The 21,299-nt window shown below is 34.7% G+C and overlaps 3 protein-coding genes across 3 annotated transcripts in view; 1 reads left to right on the top strand and 2 right to left on the bottom strand.

Annotated features, from left to right (window-relative positions):
- Positions 1-3,653: 3,653 nt before the first annotated feature.
- On the bottom strand, positions 3,654-11,921 carry LOC138320966 (MKI67 FHA domain-interacting nucleolar phosphoprotein-like). The gene is made up of 5 exons (XM_069264312.1): positions 11,763-11,921; positions 6,503-6,634; positions 6,173-6,281; positions 5,143-5,360; positions 3,654-4,281 (listed from the first exon to the last, which is right to left on the bottom strand). The coding sequence occupies exons 1-5, from the start codon at positions 11,883-11,885 to the stop codon at positions 3,694-3,696; spliced, it is 1,170 nt and encodes a 389-aa protein (XP_069120413.1). The 5' UTR covers positions 11,886-11,921; the 3' UTR covers positions 3,654-3,693.
- Positions 11,922-11,955: 34 nt separating this feature from the next.
- Positions 11,956-18,398, top strand: LOC138320964 (putative malate dehydrogenase 1B). Its single transcript, XM_069264294.1, has 6 exons — positions 11,956-12,229; positions 13,494-13,606; positions 14,040-15,135; positions 16,547-16,677; positions 17,092-17,266; positions 17,561-18,398. The coding sequence occupies exons 1-6, from the start codon at positions 12,208-12,210 to the stop codon at positions 17,746-17,748; spliced, it is 1,725 nt and encodes a 574-aa protein (XP_069120395.1). The 5' UTR covers positions 11,956-12,207; the 3' UTR covers positions 17,749-18,398.
- An 876-nt stretch (positions 18,399-19,274) lies between these two features.
- The window catches only part of LOC138320965 (uncharacterized), a 53,095-nt gene continuing 51,070 nt past the window's right edge, over positions 19,275-21,299 (bottom strand). Inside the window, exon 5 of the mRNA XM_069264309.1 lies at positions 19,275-21,245. Coding sequence (XP_069120410.1) covers positions 21,171-21,245 — 75 coding nt within the window. The 3' untranslated portion in view covers positions 19,275-21,170. The remainder of the gene's footprint in view (positions 21,246-21,299) is intronic.

The following is a 21,299-nucleotide window of genomic DNA, read 5'->3' on the forward strand; positions in this document are numbered from 1 at the left end:
GATCCCTTCAGTGCTTTCTGAGAAATAGCGGTAACAAACTTTAACTATCAAAATCCAAGATGGCTACCTGGCGGCCATCTTGTTGACCGATCAGTCCCAAAATGCAATATGCACAACTAGGGTCCTAGAGGAACCTACATATGAAATTTGAGAAAGATCCCTTAAGTACTTTCTGAGAAATAGCGGTAACAAACTTTAACTATCAAAATCCAAGATGGCTGCCTGGCGGCCATCTTGTTGACTGATCAGTCCCAAAATACAATATGCACAACTAGGGTCCTAGGGGAACCTACATATGAAATTTGAGAAAGATCCCTTCAGTACTTTTAGAGAAATAGCGGTAACAAGAATTGTTAACGGACGGACGGACGGACGGAAGGACGGACGGACGGACGGAAGGACGGACGGACGACGGACCACGGACGAAAGGCGATTTGAATAGCCCACCATCTGATGATGGTGGGCTAAAAAAGCCATTACACTATATCCTATAGGTGATGCGCATGCACCAAAGGCGAAATAAATTAATTTATATTATTTTTTGTGTTAATTAGGCATATATATACACGATTAAACATCAATTATTGCTGAAATGATTAATATCATTTATGATCTGTCGGCGGTGGAGCATATTTAAATTACAGTATTATTCTCCCTCTGGAGGACAACTTTGCTAGCCAAGGGTATTAGTCCGATTCTCTCGGACTAATACCCTTGGCTAGCGAAGTTGACTTGAGGATTGAATTATTATAATTCTATAAAATGTCAACATATATTCAGACACATTTTAATGTAGCCTAATGGATTGATTCAAAGGTCATTTTATCAATATCAGTCAAATGTAAACGACAAAGAACGTTTTGATGACATCGTTCACCCACTTTCATTTGTAGAGAAAAGTTAGGTGATATCGGCCACACCAGCAAACATAATTCCTATAGACATATACCAACCTTACACTACTTCAGATTTAATTCAAATTAATGGTCAGATTTAATTCAAATTAATGGCATTTGAATGTGAATTCTTATTTAATAAACAATATAAAAATCGTCTTCCTACTCCTTTTTGAGACCATGGCGAACAACTTTTACTTAATTACGTTTCCGTAGTAACTGTTATTAAAGCACGTGATGTGTCTGTATTGACAAGGTTCGAAGAATAAAATGGATGATCAGTTATTGGCCATTTTACAAATCTTGTGCAAAGTTACCTGGTTACCATGACAACCATGAAAATAAAGGCATTGTTATTGTAAAGTTTCATTGAAATTAGCCCGAGATACTCTGGCCCTGACACCAGACTTAAACATTATGACAGATAGATGTCTGTCATAATGTCTTAGTCTGGTGTCAGGGCCAGAGTATCTCGGGCTACATTGAAATTAGTCCAATAGCATAGAAGTTGTTGTTTATAATGCCCTGCAGGTAGGGCGTCAAAATTGTACCTGCTGCCCCTATTGCATGATCGTAAAAGGCGATTTAATTTAGGGTCTTGTTTTTCTTTTCTTCCAAACTGACTTTGTTCTTTCTTGCATCTCGATCCTTGTCACTGCCTTACTTTTGGCCTTTTGTTGAGCGCTCGCCCATGTGAGGTAGGCTCTGGGTTCTGTCCCTTGGCCTAGACACACCAAAGTCTTTAAAAGTGGTAGTTTCTACTCCTGCTTAGCGTTCCGCATACAGGGGGTAGGGCGACTGGTTCGCTTATTGCCAGTATAATGTGACTGTGTGGGATGTGTTGCTTGGTGTCTTCGGTGGAATGCTTCAGTGATATAGCACTATAACAAGAGGCCCAAGGGCCTTAAGTAACGGTCATCTGACTACCTTGACAATAATCATATAGGGAATTAGTTAGATATAGTGTCATGGTAGCCATCTTCGATTTGGGATCAACCAGAGACGTAACAACACTTTGTCGGGACCATGTCAGGATCATTCCATGCAAGTTTCAGCCAAATCGCACTGGCAGAACTTGAGAAGAAGTTCAAAATGTGTTTTCAAGATGGCGGCTGTGGTGGCCATCTTGCATTTCGGATCGACCCGAAAAATAACAACACTTTGTCAGGACCATATCAGGATCATTTCATGCAAGTTTCAGCCAAATCGCACTGGTAGAACTTGAGAAGAAGCTCAAAATGTGTTTTCAAGATGGCGGCTTTGGTGGCCATCTTGGATTTCGGATCGACCCGAAAAATAAGAACACTTTGTTGGGACCATGTCATGATCATTTCATGCAAGTTTCAGCCAAATCGCACTGGTAGAACTTGAGAAGAAGTTCAAAATGTGAAAAGTTGACGCACAGCGCACGGCGGACGACAACGGACGAAAAACACAACGACTATAGGTCATTCTGACCTAAAAAGGGCAAGAGTTCTACTATACAAGAAGACACAACACTATACAAGAAGACACAACACGAACATACCGCAGTCTCCCAAAACACGCACCTCGCACTTCACACACAGCATACATAGCTTTAGCTTTTAATAGGACGTTAAAATAATAATAAAAAAAAAAAAAAAAAAAAACCCCAGACAAATGTCTTTCACAAAACGAAAACTTGTGTTTAGTAAGCCAGGTGATACCACAGGAAACAACATTTCCGAAAACAAAAGACTTTTTGCACATCTGCACACAGTCCTCAACATTTTTGTGTAATTTTACCAAGATGAACCCTGTAATTTAGAAAGCCTTTTCAGACATTTTGTTTCTACAAAAACTGTTGTATAGTAACCTGGTTACCATGGCAACTAATGGAAAATAATAGTGTCTGCACATCTACATATGGCTTTCAACACTGCTGCCAGTTTCATTGAAATTGATCCAGTAGTTTAGGAGGAGTTCTTGACTTTTTTTTTCCTTCGGACAGACAAGCTGATTCCAGCATATGAGCACAGCCCTTCCAGCAAGGCACAAAGTGTGAAGCACTTCAAAGGTAACACATACATGAAAATATAAGAAAAATCCCATTATTCAAAATTTGCTCCTACATACTGACAGCTTGAGTTTGCAGCCGGCATTATTTTAGCCTACATATCCACCTGAATGTGATGCTTTGTAGTAAGCCCATTATATAATTGAGTGGTTCAAACGCGGTTATGATCTGATGAACGTAATCTTCATCCAGCAGAAGCTCAGGGCTATAGCTCTTTATTTGCAAGTGTTCAAGTGATTTGGACCACCTTCCAATATAATCAGCTGACCAAAAACGAAATATCTGTTACGGAAATAAAATTCCTTTCTTCTCAAATGGGAGTTAATTGGGACAAGGATAGTGTGTGAAAATGTGAATAAAAAATAAACAGAAAATTCTGCTCCGTCATTTCCATAGATTGCACTTTTTAACATTGCATAATTAATAGTTACTGAAACATCTGGCTGTGCCCTTTAAGGCTTTGCCTTCAGTAATATTACCCCCTAACTTTAAAGGGTGGGAGGTGGGGGGAGGTTAACTTATAAAGATGACTTAAAGCTGATCAAGGTAGGGAAGACTAAGCATTATGATCAATTAATGCAGAAACATATGCTTTTTGGTACTTTCTCATGGTAACCAGGTCACTGCATACAATTTTTAAGTCCCCTGTGCGCTTATTTTGTCAAATACAGTACCAGCATTTATAGACAGATAAATTAACAATAGAAGAAACAGCTGAGTTGTTTTAAAACAAAGATTTAATGGTCAGCCAGCTGATGGTTACAGAGACTTGCGTGTAGATTTATTTTTTTTCACTGATAAAGCTGGTCGAGTGACAGATTTAGAATTTCTCTTTTTCAGTTTTTTGGCTGTAGTCACAGGCGTTGACTCCTCCACACTTTTCGCCTGTGTGGATTTTGAAGGCATGGACTGGGCTAACTTTCGTTTTGAAATCCTTACAGCATTTGGGGGTGTCTTAAAACTGATCTCATCCTCCTCACTATCACCCACAAGAAGGGATTTCTCTGCCTCCCTGGGCTCTGACCCAACATCTGTCCTTGATGTTTTGGACTTTTTGGCCACTCTTGAAGCTGATTTGCCAGACTTATCTGGAGTTTTCACGGTTTCAACATTTTGCTGCTCAGAAGCTAGTTTTGAATTTGAGTTCATTTCTTTTGATGCTTTGATTTCTTTTTTCTTTTGTATCATACGTTCCTTATGCTTAGCTCTCCTTTCCTTTATATGTGCTATCAAAGCTTCTTTCTCCCGTCTCTTGAATTCCTCTTGTATCCGTTTTCTGTCTTTGTTTTTCTCATGATTTTTTTTCACTTGAACTGCAAGCTTCTCTGATTCTTCCTTCAGATCATCCTATAGAGTAGACACAATGACATTGTATAAACATATTATAATTGGCATGAAATAAATAATATCATCTGTGCATATATGCGAACATTTAGAAAGTAAATCCTTTAAACATGATGCATTAAATGTATATATAATGTGACTCTGTTATGTTGTCAATCAAAACATAGGTGAATACAGTTCACTATTCAATTAATTTCACCTGATTACATAGTACAACCAATCATCACTACAAGTTTATCCACCAACATTTTACCATCTTGTCATCCTAAATTCTACCATCTTCTATGGTATACATACCCATTCAACATCGTATTGTATATATTGTAAACCATGTTTATAACGAACACATTAACAACTATTTTGTGGTTATAATGTAGAAATGTTCATCTACTGTGGTTCCTATAAAACATATTTGAAAATGTGTATACCAAACTATGCTAACAACAAAGTAATTCATTGGTCCCCAGGTGTTTGTAAAAACCATGTTTAAATGTGATTTCCTGGTCTGACAGATGAAGATTACACTTGCTAGAAAACATCACAATCACTTTGTTAGTAAATCTAGTGAATACATTTCTTTCAATGGATTGCCTTCTTGATATAGATCAGAATGGATACCCAATCAATCAAGATTTCTACTCATTTTTCCACAAAATCCCCTGACTTGTAAAGTTAAAGTTTCCATCTGTATAACTGTGTCTGTACATCTGTACAGAATAGTGAGGATATATCAGCTACTTGTCAAACTACCGAGATTTCCTTTAGTTAACTAGGTTAATGTCAAACTACCAAGATGTCCTTTAGTTAACTAGTTTAACATTCTGTGTCAGTGTTATGATCAAATTGTCACTCCCATTTACTTACCATGCCAGAAAAATTAAACTCCATTCCCAACGCTTTCAGCTTTTCAGCCTTCTTCTTGTTTTTTGACATGAATGTTTTCATACTCTTTAGTTGCTCTTTTTTAGATTTGGGTTTGTTGTAAATATTGATGTCCTTCTTCCTGCTTTTAAAAGGCACAATAGTTTTCTTTGCTCCCCTGAATGTATCTTCGTGAACTTTTTCATTTGGAACAAACTCACCTGCAAAAACAATAGCAGTAATATAACACCTATGTACATTTTAACATGGAAATATCTCTTAAGATTTTAATTGTTGACAACTGCAAATCACAAGAAAAAATTCCAAATGCAGAAATAATGCCCATGCAGATCAATTTACATCTGCTCTATTTTTGCATATACAAAGTACACTAAAACAAACTTAAATTCCCATAGACAAAGAGCTAGATCGAGGTTCAGACGACTTGTGTCGTAGTGTTGCAACGATACGCTTCCCCCACAACACAATACATATTTGTTTTGCAATACTTGTCTCAAGATATACAATGTAATATGAATCACGGTATTTAGTAAATAATTAATCAGTCAAAAAGTAAATAATTTTAGTGTCTCTGGGTATTTGAAGAGCTGTTTAAATTTGTAGCAAGATACTCATAATCACTGAAAAATTCTGGATTTTGTCAAATCTTGAAATTTGTGGGGCGTACCGTGATATAAGGAAACAATACCGTGAACCAAACCATGTAGTTTATATAGCGTGATATATCATCCCACACTTTATCGTTGCAGCACTACGTATATATACTCTGTCGCTCATATGGATTTTTACAAAGGAATCACTTCTCTTTTCTGCTTTTACAGGTCTAGAGAGGGGGATGGGGGATTCTGTCAGTACCAGAGTCACCTTTTAGACATGTTTCTCATTAAAGGTTAAAAAAATTCATTGTGATCGTTGTAGTATATATATTTGTAAAGTACCTCGGAGATGAGCTAAAATTCAGAAATCTCTTTATGAAAAAAATCAACTATTATTAACTGAAAGGTTCGCTTACATTTCAGAAGTCTTTCAAACATGAGATAGTTATTCATTGTCTCCACTACAACTTTTGCTACATCTTCATGTAAGAACTCCACAAAGGCATAGCCTTTACTGTGCCCTGTCTGAAATGAGAAAAGTACTTATCAATTTTCTTACTATATACATAATTTGCATAATTATGTTGTTCTCAATTAATTCTATATCAGCAATTTTTCATTCCTTATCAGATCATACAAAAAATATAAAGCCATTTGGACTTGAAATTTTAGATATATAAACAATAGCCTTAACATCAGTCAGGAGGTTTTTTTTGGAATGATTTTTTTTAACAACAGTGCAATACCTTTTTGCTTCTGGAGAGTTTAAGGCGTGTTACTGTGCCAAATTGTTGGAAGAAACTCTTCATTTGTGGCTCAAAAAATCCACGAGGAATGTGGCCAAGGTAGATAACTCCTTTGGGTGCTTTATTTTGGGTCTGTAATGGAAATGATCAATAAATTAAACATGAGAAATTTATATATTTCTTTAAAAGTCATGATTATTTTTTTACGAAGTAACTGAATTTCAAATTCTGATCAATCCAAAGTGTATTAAGGACATTCCGAACAGTGATCGAATTAGCCGTTCGTTCGGACCTCCTCGGGTCAATGAGTGCATTCGGAACTGCACATGAAAACTCTTTTGTGACTAAGATTATGAAGAATAGTGATCTACATGTTACCCGTCTAACAATATCTTACCTTTTAAAGTTAAAATCAGGATAGTATAGTCGACAAACGGCGTATTTGTCGATATTGTACTTAGTTCGGTTTGCCGGAAGCTTGATAACGGGTGAAATCAAAGTTTGTACGGTAGGTGTAGGACCTAGTTTCAACAAAACTAGAAATTTGAAATATGTCTGTTAGACATTAATTGCTCGCTAAATACTTCCTAACCTTAATTTCCGCTATGAAATCATCCTCTGCAACAGGTGTACGTAGCGTTTTCGCTCATTATCCTTGGGACTATTGCAAGGAGATGGTTTACGCCCTTGGTGCATTGTAATAAATTCTTTCCTTTACTTTATCAGAACTTTAAATGTGAAATTACTTTGAAGTTCTTTGTTAAATAAAAGTGTGCTCAGACACTCAGACTGATATTTTATATTTTTTTTTATTCTGTTTCTCTCACACAAAGCTATGTAATTTTATACATATTACAGTGTGAATAGAACTACAGCAAATGCGGTCTATGGTCACAGGGTTTAGTAAGCTATAGTGCAACGTACACCTAGGACCTAGGATGACGTGAAATAAATTAAATATGTGGCCGGTATTAAAAGTTATCCGTTTTGTCACTTTCTTTTATTGACTATATAAACCTGAATTTCATAGTAATGTTCGGGAACTTTCCAAAGTTGATCAGATGCTTAGAATAATTTGTGACCAATGCAAGAGTTTGTATGATACACCGCTTGAAGTTTACACAAAATAAATTCGTCTATCACTATGAAATATCACTGTTGTTTATTTATAGTAGATTATCGCTGCCAAGTATATCTTTATATTTTTTTTTGAAAGTTTGGTGTCACTAAATCAAGGTGAAATCTATTATGGATGTTTTCTTCTGAGGTTTCAGTCCCGTTGAAGTCTCGTTTCGACAAAGATTAAAGAAGTTATGAGATTTTCAAATATATTTTATCAATATCTGTAGCAAGTTGCCAGATGCAAATTTTGTCAAAAAATTACATTTCTATTTTCAGTAGATTTTTTTAAACAGGGATTTTAAGAAATGGCACATTTGGCGGCCATTTTGAAATTGTGTCTTTTTCCTCTTTAAGTAGAGCCATAGTTTAACCATTTTTTACTGAAATTGATTTTACATAAATCATCACTGCACCAGCATTTTTAGCTGTATCGAGTTTGCTGTTAATCTTTACTAGGTTCGTGTTTATTAAAATATTGAGCATTATTGCGTGAAATGATACACTTTTATCACTTTATTTTTACATTTAATGGTAATTCGAGCACTTTTATTTTTTATCTAAAATACTGAAAAATAACACATATTCAAATGGGGCAAAAAAGTAAGCACATGGACCCCCCATTTTTCTGCCTAATTTAGAAAGAACAACCCATTCCCTATTGATATGCAAAATATTAACAAAAGTTTAATACCACAACTGTTTCTATAAAGGGTTAAAGATGCTCCACCGCCGACAAATGGTATTTTTTCACTATAAAAAATAGCAGCAGACGATTTAGTATTTTTCTTTAGTTACAGAAGTTACTAACTTTACACCATTACCAACATTGAAAAGTTTGAGCTTCTAATTTTATTTAAAGTTAAAAATATGAAAAATAATTAATTGCATCCCGAAAAAATTCTGTGGCACTATATTCTATATATGGAATGAAGTACTGATTGCACATGCACAAAAGGCAAAATGAATTATTTTATATTACTTTTTGTGTTAATTAGACATATATATACACGATAAAACACCAATTATTGTTCAAATAATGAATATCATTTATGCTCTGTCGGCGGTGGAGCATCTTTAAATGTGGCAAAAATGGCTGAAAATGGTGTATTTTGTAGCTCAAAATTAAGGTGCAGGGGTAGCATATGTTGTTATTCTGAGAAAAATTATGAGTCTTATTAATCAAAATTTGCATATTTTTAAAGAAGACTACAGAAAAAAAAAAATTGGCAAACTTCCATACATATCAAACACCTAATTAGGAAATTATGGCTTTAAATTCTTGTGTACATGGTCAAAACGGCAAAAATCCCCAAAAAACAAATATTTTGTCAACTTGGTATCTTTGAGTGACAATAGCTCAAAACCAACCACACGGACATATGTTTTTTCTTCCATTTTCTTTGATGGTATGAACTAATATTTCCAAAAATCTATATGAGAAAAAAAGTTTAATACAAGAAAATTTTGACTTCTCAGAGGAGTACATCCTTAAACGCCATAAGACAGTGACTTCCGTTATCGCGTGTGCAGTTGGAATCTGCACATAACGGATGTACACAGACTCTACATCCGACAAGGAAAATAATAGTACGAGTACACTCGCACTGAAAATACTATTGTTAGATCTTTGAATTTGGCTAGGCTATATATATATAGCTAATATAACATGAAGCTACATGTTTCTTTTGAGAAGCAAATTAAATTACATAACTCATACAAACAGACTGATATATGCCGCTGATATGGTCTTGTACTGAATAAAATGATATTTCATAACCATCAAGTGATTAAAACATTTTCTGTTCAACTCTGTTAAACTGTGAATATTTGACACTTAATATACATGTGTTTTAAGGTGGTTCGATACAGTTAGGCCTAAAAATTTCCCCCCAAACTTTAATTTTCTTTAAAATTTGCTCATTGAAAGATTGGTTGATAAACTGTTTATTAAGACTTTTAATTTGAAATTTGACCGTGCGGTTTTGGAAATATTGTACATTTAATAACCCTACTTTACCGTCAGTTTTTCTCAGAATACAATTTTACACACATATTTTCAAAGCTTGATAATTGACTGAAATATTACAAACAACAACATTTTTTATCTTTAATATGTAAGTTTATATGGCTATCAATGACATCAATGTCGTTTCCACTCTTAAAAATACAACAATTGTGAATTTTTCACGCGAATGCGTGTAAATGAGGCCTAAAAAAGGCCAATTTTTGAATTTGAATTTCAACTTAAATACTTAATTTCAAAAAATTGTGTTGTTTAATTTTCTTTATTTTTTGTCCACATAGTAAAACAGTTGTTTGGGTTATGATGAAAGAATATAAAAAAAAAATTGACGACAGAATTTTTGAGTAATTAGCCTTTCTATACCCCTACCCCCTAAAAAATGACTTTTTTCACAATTATATTATTAGACCAAAATCGAGCAGTAATATTTTTATAAAGAACATCTTAAATATTGAATATTATAAAGTGTAATAGTCTGATAATATGAATTGTTATACCTGTTAATTTTATGTCACGATACCACTGATTTGATGATATACAAAGCTAAGAAATGGCACAAATAAGCCATTATTTTGCCTGTATATAATATCTGAAAAATGAATATGGAAAATTCTGTGTAAAGATTCTACTTCAATTACCCTTTAGACAATCCATGATTTTATATTGTTTTAGCAGAAAAATATTTTATCAAAATCTATCTTTCCATCGTCAAGATATCTTAGCTTCAATAGTTGTTTGAGGCAGATATTCAAGCATAAATTTGAATTTGGCACCAAAATTGTAACGATGAAAAGCGTCAACGTGACAACTTTATCATAACAATGTCAATAAAATCGATGTCATCATACACAACTGTATGTCTTTGTATGTTTTTTGAGGAGATATCTGCATATCTAATACATTTAGATATATATTTATTATCCGAAGTAAACTAAAACAGATTTTTGGATCCTCAATATAACCTATAGGGCAAGTATACACCTAAGAAAAAATCTCTTACTCTGAATCCTCAATCTATGTTCAGCTGATTACTGTAGACAGGAAAATAATTAGTCTATGTCTACATGTACATATTTAGTTTCTATATCACAGATATAACACTGATGTTGACACTAGCTTACATGTGCTTTTTCGTAAGATAGTATTTGATCAACTGAATCAGAGTACTTCCATGCATTTTCTAAAAACAGATATACATGCATCATCTTATTACAGTAGTTGGACCTATTTCTTATTGTACATGTGTAGCGGGATTGGACTGGGTCGATCATCTGTGTTCAGGTAGCTCAGTTGGTAGGGCACTCGGCTAGTGTTCGGAGGGTCCCGGGTTCGAATCCCGGTCTGGCCGCTACATTTTCTCCTCTCCTGTTACAAAATTGGTGTCCAACTAAATAACCCACGGTTGGGATGTTTGGAAGGGTCTCGTATGTCTTTGAGGATGAAGACTTTGAGAAAGGAGGGTGGAGTGTAGCGAGATTGGACAGGGTCTTTCATTGGTGACCAGGTAGCTCAGTCGGTAGAGTACTCGGCTAGTGTTCGAAGGGTCCTGGGTTTGAATCCCGGTCTGGCCGCTCCTTTTTCTCTTCTCCTGTTACACATGTATACAGTAAATAAAGTCTTGTTTCCCGATCATGTTAGTGCTTATTGAAGATCATATTAGCTAAACATGACACATGTAGATATCATACGCATGAAATATACTAGCTTGTACAAATTGAACGAAAAGCAGGGGTGGGGCGATGGAGAGATGAAAATATTGGGTAACTTATTGATTACTACAAACAGGTAACTGTTACTCAAATGGGTAACTATTACCCATGTGCAGGGTTGTGCCCAACCTCTCTGATTTAATAGTATTGAAGAATAGCATTTAATAAAAAGCAATGGTCGGACTTACGAACTATAAGTTTAAACAGTTTTAATCTCGTTCTGAGGTTACAATCCTAACTATAACATTGTTTACACGTAGCTGCGCTCTTATGAGGCTTTGCCTTAAATTCGTATTAATTTATTATATCGTCACCTAAGACCAAACGCATGTTGGGGAAGTAAAGTCCTAACTGGATTGTATGACGGCCCGAAAGGCAAAAGCGGAAGAAAAAATTCCTAACTTACCTTCGCTTTGATGTTCTTTACTTTGTTCTCGAATTCGACTTGCTGATCTGCTTCTAAACAGACATTTGGGGGCATTTCAAATTTGTTTTCTTCTGGTCCACGTTTCTTAATGGAGGCTGCCATCTTTGTTTCGTCAAAAAGGAATGGTGCATTGTGGGGAAATGTAAGGGAGACAAATCGTACATGGTGCGTTAATTTAAACTCCGAGTCAAAACACTTTCTTAAAAGGGCCAATTTATGTGATAATGCATAAACATGCGAAAACAGAGAACACATGGGCCTCCATTATTTTTTAACTGCTGTTAACAGTGGACTAAATCCGGATCAAAAAGTCCTGTTTTGCCATATTTCTTTAGTTTTTAATTTGATACACTTCGGACTTCTTCATCGACCTTGGTGAAAGGGTGATGTGTTCCGATAGTATGCCTGGCAACGACTAAACAAGATGGCGAAGGTGGTCATTGCAGGTAGGAAAATAATTGATATCTAAATGTTTTTACTGTATTCTGATAACCAATTCGCTTTTGTGATACACTATCGAACAAAACAATGGCTAATTAACATTGATTTCTACGCAAAAACCGCAAACTCGGTAGTTTGACTCTACGTTACTGAATCTTGCCCATTGACTCCTTACCACTGATGTAAAATATTGTTTATGTGAAGCAGGATGGGATCATATGTACTATTTTCATACTGTGCTATGTATAATATGCTTTGATGAAATAAAAGATATTAAAACATTGGATCTACTATATTGTTTCATACAAATTGAATTGGTAGGCTATTACACAATTTTTGATGCTCCAAGGGTTACTCTTACTGTCGTTAGTTATATCCACCCCTGCACAATCTCATAGTAAAACTGGAAGCAACAGAATAGAACAGGTAATTTAGCCCTTTTTTGTAACACAAAATAATAGAATAACATTACAATGTGATTAATTCTGTCGCCTTGTAGTTGGGTATCAACATTGTTGGAGTAAGTCCAGGGATGGATATAACAACAGTAACATTAACCCATTGAGTTTTGAAGATAGCTATAGCTGTAGCACAGAATATTGCAGGATACATGTTGTGAACAAGAACATCTACTGACATTTACACACAATAAGAAAATCTACTGTATTGTAAGTGTAACTTGTCCCTGATGTGTGAAAATATCTCAAATGGCACATGCCCTCTTGCTGATAGAAGCAAATACTTCTATATTGTACTATGTTGTTTTCCCTTCAAAATTGACAATGAATTAATTAATTATCAAGTAGACTTCAAATAATTTGGAAATAAAATGTAGACTTATTCCACAAACATTCAAACAAGATATGATAGCTAATCACCAATCTTTTCTAACTTTTAGTCAGAAAACATTCCTTCGGTCTCAGTTAACATGTCATCCTTGAACAAATCAAGTCTGCTTTTCTGTCAATGTCAAACCCAAAATTTCAATAAAAACATGCTGCCATCCATTTGTCTATTCCATAAAAGTCTGATCTCCAATCTCTCTCAAGTCATTATCTTCAACTTGCTGAAGTTGGTCATAAATGCCATGCAATCAGAAGTGCCTGACATTTTGTTTTCTCTTTACACATGTCTCAGTTGGCACTAATTTATTACTAATAAAATTTATTAGATTTTGACTATAAATTGGGCAAATTCCACATTTTTCATCATGGTCGCCTGTTACTCGTGTTACTTAGTTGATTTCTCCTGTTTCTTTACCAATTTCAGGGAAGGCTGACTGTCCATACTATGCCCGATGTGAACTGCTTGGAGACAAATTAGCTAGAAACCTCCCAGACTTTAAACTCCACAAAATTGTGAAGCAGACTGGTGAATGGGAGGTGAGGTTTCTATCTCAAGAACTCTCATTTTTTTAGTGTTCTATGCTATCTGGAAACTTTTTTTTATTTAAGGGGGTTGATCAATATATAGAGAATGCATGGTCAGTATAAGTTGTATTTTGGTGAGGGTTAAGAAAAAGAAAAGTGGAGAGCCTATAATAATTACAGATGTACGTACATATAAAATTATCTAAAATGCTATTTCATATTATAAGGCATATGTCCATATTTTCAAAGTCATCTCTTTGAACAGAATGATTCGTCTATGAAAAATAACACAAAGATTAATACTTATAAGCTTACATTTGGAATATTATGTAAAGTAGACAGTACCTCACATGTAAACAATACTGTTTGGTTATTTAGATCAATTCACTACATGTGAAGTGATGTTACCTTTAAATGAATGAACCTTCTTTTCGAATTACCACAGAAATGGCTGAAAACAACTTGTAATGAGCGTGGATGGTCCCACGTGAAGTCACCAATAGTTTGGAGGGAGTTGATTGACCGTGGTGGGAAAGGTGTCCTGATCGGTGGTGCCAATGAGTTTCAAGAGTATGCCAATGGATATTATGGGATGGAATCAGAACTTATCAGTTCTGATATGATTAAAATCTCAAAAGAAAATCTCCAATACAAAACAGAAATGGATGAGGAAGAGAGAGAAATAAAAGCACAGAGCAAACCTCTACATGTATGTATTACTGTAGCAGCAAGCCCTGTGTGTTATGCCATGGTGAATGCCATTGCCAAGGGCGATGTTTTTGGAAGCAAGCAGGAAATAGCGCTGCACTTACATGATGCCAAGGACAAAATGGAAACTTTGGAGGGATTAAAGATGGAAGCAAATGATCTGGCCCATGGACTTCTGAGGGATGTGACAGTTGAAACGAACGTGCGTAAAGCTTTTAGCAACTGTGGTGCAATCATCCTTATGGATGAGGTTGTCATGAAAGATGGTGAAAGCAAGGACGCATGGTACAAAAGAAATTCAAATCTGTTCTCTGGTTATGCTAAAATTATTAATGAAGTAGCCAGAAAGAATGTGAAAGTGCTGCTAACAGGAGATGGACCAATCAATTTTAATGTGTTTATGATGATTCAGAATGCTCCCGATATTCCCCGTCAAAACTTTGCTGGACTCTCCAGGATGTTGGAGAACCATACCAAGGCTGTGATTGCTGACAAGTTGAATGTCAATTCTAGCGGGGTTGTTAACGTTATAATCTGGGGCAATATCAATGGTGAATACTACATTGACCTTGACAACAGCCGTGTCCATGGTTACGAAGGTGCTATTTGGGGCCCGCCATCATTTTCATTACCAACTAAAGAAATGATCTGGGACAAACAGTGGCTTACTAAGGAATTCCCAGAACTTGTCCAAACAAGGAAAGCTACTGTTGAGGGAGAGCTCAAGCATGGAGCCTCCATGTCAAAGGCAGCAGCCATTGCGACCATGCTGTGTCACTGGTGGAGCGGGTCTCCAAATGGACAGACCTTTTCACTAGCTGTGTGCTCCGAGGGTAAGTCTTCTATGGGGAAATAAATTCCATATACATGCAACCACTTATTTTTACTACATCAACAATAAAACTCATTGAGTAAAGAGAAAATTGGGCTGTAATTTGTAAAGGTCTTTGTTATTTCAAACAGTTGTCCTCCAGAGGAAGGAATTCCAAATTACATATTAAATAATCAATAAGAATGTCTCTTCTTCGCACATTTTCAAATTAAAGATAGATTTCACCTATCTGGCTTTTGATTCCATGTGCCTGAGAATGGCCAAGAGGCCAAAACATTTTGAAATGAAGAGACTTTCTTATTGATTTGTTTTTATCCCCCGCTTTCTCCGAAACGGCGGATATAACTGTAAGAAATGTAAACCGATTTTCTTTAAACTTAGTAACAAGGTTAAATGCCTTAAGGACACGGCCAAGTTTGATCTCGACTTTCAACGGACCTTATTTAGTGGAGTTATAGCCCTTTGCTTAAAGATGCTCCACCGCTGACAACTGGTATTTTTCACTATCAAAAACAAGAGCAGACGATTTAGTATTTTTCTTCGGGTACAAAAGTTACTTACTTTACATCATTACCACCATTAAAAAGTTTGAGCTTCTAATTTTACTTCAAGTTAAAACTATGAAAAATAATTAATTGCATCCCGAAAAAATTCCGTGGCACTATATCTTACATGGAATGAAGTAATGATTGCGCATGCACCAAAGGCGAAATAAATTATTTCATATTATTTTTTGTGTTAATTAGGCATATATATACACGATTAAACATCAATTATTGTTCAAATGATGAATATCATTTATGCTCTGTCGGCGGTGGAGCATCTTTAAATTAAAAAAAAAAGTCAGTTTCTGCCACTTCTGTGCAATAACTGTAATAAATTTTCTTCAAACTTGGTATTAAGTTTGAATGCCTGAAGTGCCTGGCCAGGTTCGATCAACTCTTTCAGCGGATGTTATTTATCAGAGTTATGGCCCTTTAATTTACTACAAATGTCATTTTTCTGCAGTTTCTGTGTAATGACTAACAAATGTTAAAACTAATATTGTTAAAACTTGGTAACTAAGTTAAATGCCTCAAGCGCTTAGCCAAGTTCGAGAGATCTTAATTAGCAGAGTTATGGCCCTTTGATTTAATAAAAAAAGTCATTTTCTGCTACTTCCATATAATAACTGTAATAAATATTAACCAGTTTTCTTCAAACTTGGTAACTAAGTTAAATGTCTTACTTCCGAATAAGACTTCAGTTTATTTTTTCATGTTATAATCAAGGTAAAACCTTACCTAAATAATGTTAACCTACAATATGTCCTGAAAGTGGGGGAAGGAAATTCCACAAATTTGCATGTTGTTTCTAGTTTACAGGAAGTTGTTTATTTAAAGTATCACCACCATTGATCCTTTATTTACCAGGTTGGTATGGTATCCCTGCTGGCCTTGTCTACTCCTTTCCAGTAACCATGCACCCAAAAGGTTACTGGTATGTCGTACAGGATATTGACCTTTCAGAGGAGGTCAAGGAAAAACTCAAGGTCACCGTACAGGTGGGATATTTTACTTATGTTAATTTAGCTATATATGGGTATTACTATAGTTTACTATCATGGAAATATTTCTTAAGTAATCCTTTTCATCTTATTTTTTCATTCATTAAAATGGAAAATAGTCATAAGTATGATTAATTTGACTTTTCTAATATTTTAATATTTCTTACCTGGTTACATACTGGTAATCTTAATTCATCGGTTTTCACCTTTCTTTGGTATACAAATCTCAGAAGAATTTTACATAAGAATTGAACAAATTGCTGGAAGCATATTATGACTATATTTAAGAAATGTAATTTGAATTAAACATTTGGAATAAAATTAAAAATATGTGGCAATTCTCACAGCTCTTGCTTGCCAAATGTACCTGGTAAAAATATTGTCTGTCACTGGTTGATTATTTTCTATCAGGATTTGGTGTCTGAGAAGGAAATTATGTACCCACCTCCAAAACCTCCTACCCCACCACCAGGTGAGGTCAAGGTCACTATTATTGATCCCAAGGAGGAAGCTGCTGCTGCAGCTGCTGCAGCATCAGAGAAGGAAGAAGAGGAAAAGAAAGTGGAGTCAGGGGAGGAAGGCACAGGTATGCTTTAATTTCTACTACTTCAGCTTGTTTAGGAATATTTTATTTGACCTAAAGTCAGTCTGGATGTCCTGAAAATATATTCTATAGTGTTCTTTGATGTACATGTACATGTAATCTGCTATGCACAAACTTTATAATTTGTGTTTTGTTTAATAAGAGTATTTGCCCTTTCTTCGACCATGAAATTATTTATATAACAAAAGTTAGTCATTTTTTAACATCTAATGGTTTTACTGTTTAATTTCCCTAGGTTTAATCCTACAAATTTAATCATTTCTTTTCTTTGTATAGGAAGCACAACAACAACATCTGATTCAGCTGTAGAGGTCGACTCGTCTACTGAGCCAAAGTTGGAGACAATTGTGGAGGAGAAAGCAGGCAATGAGAATGCTAATGCTGCAGCCAGCAGTGAAAATGAAGCCAAGGGGGAGAACTCTGAACAGGAAGCTGCTCCAACAGAGGAACCAGCGACAGAATGATTAGGATTCCTGGAAAACGTAGGATATCAAGATAACTGTTGAGTGACATTATACATGAACAGAAATTCCCTGACAAAGTTCAAGACATTATCATATTGATGACTTTAAAAATTAACATGTAACTTCCACCTTGTTCATGTTCCTATTTCTACTTCACTTAACAAAACATTCACATGGCTTTTGTCAATTGGTTAAGTTTGTGTATGTAGATAAGGCAGGATACTCCATCATATTTAAGTATTTATAGAGGTGATTGCTGTCCTTACAGAGTTTCTCAACAAGTGTACTGTGCCTGTAAATATTGTATCACCATGTAGTCTAAATTCTATGCTGAGAAAGAATGCAATATTTATTCAAAATGTTGGAGATGCAATGTCTTTATATTCAAATGTGTGTGACACTCATATTTTCTTCAAACTGAAAGCTGGATAAAATACTGAAACTTGACAAGTGCGACTAAAATGGGAAAATCTGACTGTGATGGAAGTGAACAGCTGCACCTGAAATATATAATTTCTTAAGTCTTTATGTTATGTGTGTATAATTTTGAAGACATGTAAATATGTATATAAAGTATCTATGGATGACAAATGTATTGCAAAATTCTTTATAAAGTAAAAATCTAAATGAAAATAAATATCAAAGTCCTACCATTTTGTCAATTTTTCTTGGACACTGTATGACAAGACGGTCGAAATATATAATCTATTCATACAATACATGAAATCTTTATATAAAATATTTAGATTTCCGTGTAATAACTCAATATCTCTTTGACAGATCAAACTCACAAAGTACAAATCTTAGATATTTGCTTATTACAGATTCAGGAATTTGAATCTTTTCCTTACTACAGTAATGATTGCATGAGAAAATTTCTTAATAAACTCCAGTATTCTTTGGATCAAAGATGATCAAACATGCAGTGTGCTTTATCAATAATGTCTGCTTTGTATTAAAAAATACCTAATATTCGTGATTGATGCTGATTGTGCTTGAAAAATTAAATTGATCAGTTGCTGGCAATGGGCACATCTTTTTTTTTCTAATTCTTTTTACATAAAAATCAACTTCTGTCAGTGTTCAGTACACAGTACTTCTGTGATGATCTCCCTTCAACAATCAGCAATTCTTTGTTTCTTAGTAGTAAGTGCAAGCAATATACTACAGAAACTTCTCATTTCAATAAGAAATAATATTTTTATGTTACTATCTTAAACAGCATACCGTATTTGAATCAACAAGTGCTCCCCCTCCCTATAAGCACTCCTCACCATGTTTCCAAGGCCTCATTTAAGTTCACATACCTTTAAATCTAGTTTTAAATCCATTAAATACATTGTGTCAACATGAAAACCATAGTTTCTTTATTTTGTGGATTACTTTTAATAATTTTATGAAAGGTCTAATTAATTTGGAGCAATTAAGTGCTCTCTCAATATTCTCTGCTTTTGAAGTGCTCTGGGTGTTTATTTGGTCTGGGACTGTCAAATACGGTAGCAACAAAGGACACACAACATTAATCAAACAGTTTATTTTTATTTTCTTTCCAAGTTTATTCTGAACTATGACCAACAGCTGCTGGTACTAATAAATAACCAAGAACAAATACAGGTATTATCATATATACATTGTACATCCATACGTTCACACTCAATTCATAAGTCAACATTGTCACAAAAAGAAAATGATATACCTGTGCCATAATTTCCTGTGTATTACCCGCACCGGCATATAGCCTGCCGGATAAAAAATCGGGCATTTTTGATGATTTGTAAAATAATTTCCAGATAGCCCGCACCGGCAGATTGCCTGCGGGCTATATATCGATTTACCTATGGAGATGGATGGTGATTCGAGACCTATATACTGAATACAGGATCTATTTGCCCATATATTTGATGCCTAAGAGACTTCAAAACATATTTGTAAAACTATATCAGTTTATTAAATGTATATTTGGCTGAAAGATGTTTAGCTTTGTATTTCTTTTTTATTTAAAAAGAAAACAGTACTTTAGCTATCAATTTTCATTTTCATGCTTTCTTCAATACATTTTGAAATCCAGAATACTGTATAGCCCCCATTTTATTCAAATCTGGTTATGCAATTAATAGATAGCCCACATCGGCAGATAGCCTGCACTTGACGTATGTTGACTGTACGTGTACAAATTTCAGCGGTATTCAAATTTTAACGCCTTTCACGCTCAAGTCATAGCGCTAATTCAAGTACAGCGCTAAAATTTGTCCCAACCTACACTATAAATGTAACAATATTTATTCAGTATAGCATCACGGTCCGATGGAAATATGAAATTTGGGTGGCATGTGTTGGTTTTTACTTGATATATTAATTACTTGTGCAGGGATCATTTCACCGGCGAGAGTACATCCGGAAACAACAGTCACCTACAATTTTATAATATATCAAATTAAACGCATGATAAGGTGAATACAGTATTAGTATTTCTTAATGACCAAAAAAAACCAATCCCTTCCTACCAACCCTTCATTTCTGTAAAGGGTGTTACCAGAAGGAAGTAATGTATATTTTTTTATTTGGCCTAATAAGATTTAGTGCAATATGTAATGCTGGTATCTGTTAATAAGTATCCATAAATGGATTTTTCTTTTCATATCTTTAACATTTACCCATTTGGATAAAAAAAATGAAATGATGAAAATAATTGAACATTTAACAAAAGTTTACCATCAATGTATTGCTATTTTCATTATTTTTTCTTTTTCTGTTTCCTATTTCGCCACTATCATACAGTAAAACGTTTTGGACTTAATTTTTTTTTTTAAATATATATTAATCAGTCTTGTGGATAATTGAACATAAAGCCAAAATTAAGCAAGTAAAACATCTAAATCCTGTAAGATTAAACAAAAAATGCTTGTTCTTGTTTATTATTTATCCCATTCGGATTTTTCAAAGTTGATAAAATCACATCAGAACAAAAAACTTTAACAGGATAACAACAAACGTGGGTCATAATATACATATAATACAAAAATAAAGACTTTTTAATTGAACTACCTACGTTCTTAGTAAGTGCATGGGGTAAATGAGTTCAAATACAAGTACAAAATGTAATGGTACATCATTAACCTTCAGTTACTAACATAATATATCTATTGATGTTTAAAGACATTAACATACAAAATCCATATAATGTTCTAGCTGCAATATTGTAGGCTTCAAGACAAATAATGGTGTCTTTTTTTAACTGGAAAGAATGTATATATATATAGAAGGCTGGGTACATATATGTATACATATCCTTGCCTGTTCTTGTTTTTATAACTGATGAAATATACGATTTATCGGTGGTGATAGTACCCTACGCAATTTGTTCACATCTTCACACAGGCAACTTTGTTCTACTCTGACCTTACTGATACCTGTGCAGAATATCAGGGGAGAGTTCGCTTTCTTGCCTGGTATTTGATATTCCTCACTCTATGCGACAAACCCTTGGAAAACATACTCTGAAAAACAAGAAAATATACATTGAAAAATACGTAAAACTTACAATTTACATT

The sequence above is a fragment of the Argopecten irradians genome, chromosome 4, assembly GCF_041381155.1.
Source record: "Argopecten irradians isolate NY chromosome 4, Ai_NY, whole genome shotgun sequence".
Classification (NCBI taxonomy): Eukaryota; Metazoa; Mollusca; class Bivalvia; order Pectinida; family Pectinidae; genus Argopecten; species Argopecten irradians.

Coding starts and splice junctions, on each gene's coding strand:
- LOC138320964 (XM_069264294.1), top strand. CDS start 12,208: ATGGCGAAGGTGGTCATTGCAG. Junction 12,230..13,493: donor GGCGAAGGTGGTCATTGCAG/GTAGGAAAATAA, acceptor TACCAATTTCAG/GGAAGGCTGACTGTCCATAC. Junction 15,136..16,546: donor ACTAGCTGTGTGCTCCGAGG/GTAAGTCTTCTA, acceptor TTTATTTACCAG/GTTGGTATGGTATCCCTGCT.
- LOC138320966 (XM_069264312.1), bottom strand. CDS start 11,885: ATGGCAGCCTCCATTAAGAAACGTGGACCAGAAGAAAACAAATTTGAA. Junction 6,635..11,762: donor TAAAGAACATCAAAGCGAAG/GTAAGTTAGGAA, acceptor TTTCCATTACAG/ACCCAAAATAAAGCACCCAA. Junction 5,361..6,172: donor GTTTGAAAGACTTCTGAAAT/GTAAGCGAACCT, acceptor TTGTTTTTGCAG/GTGAGTTTGTTCCAAATGAA.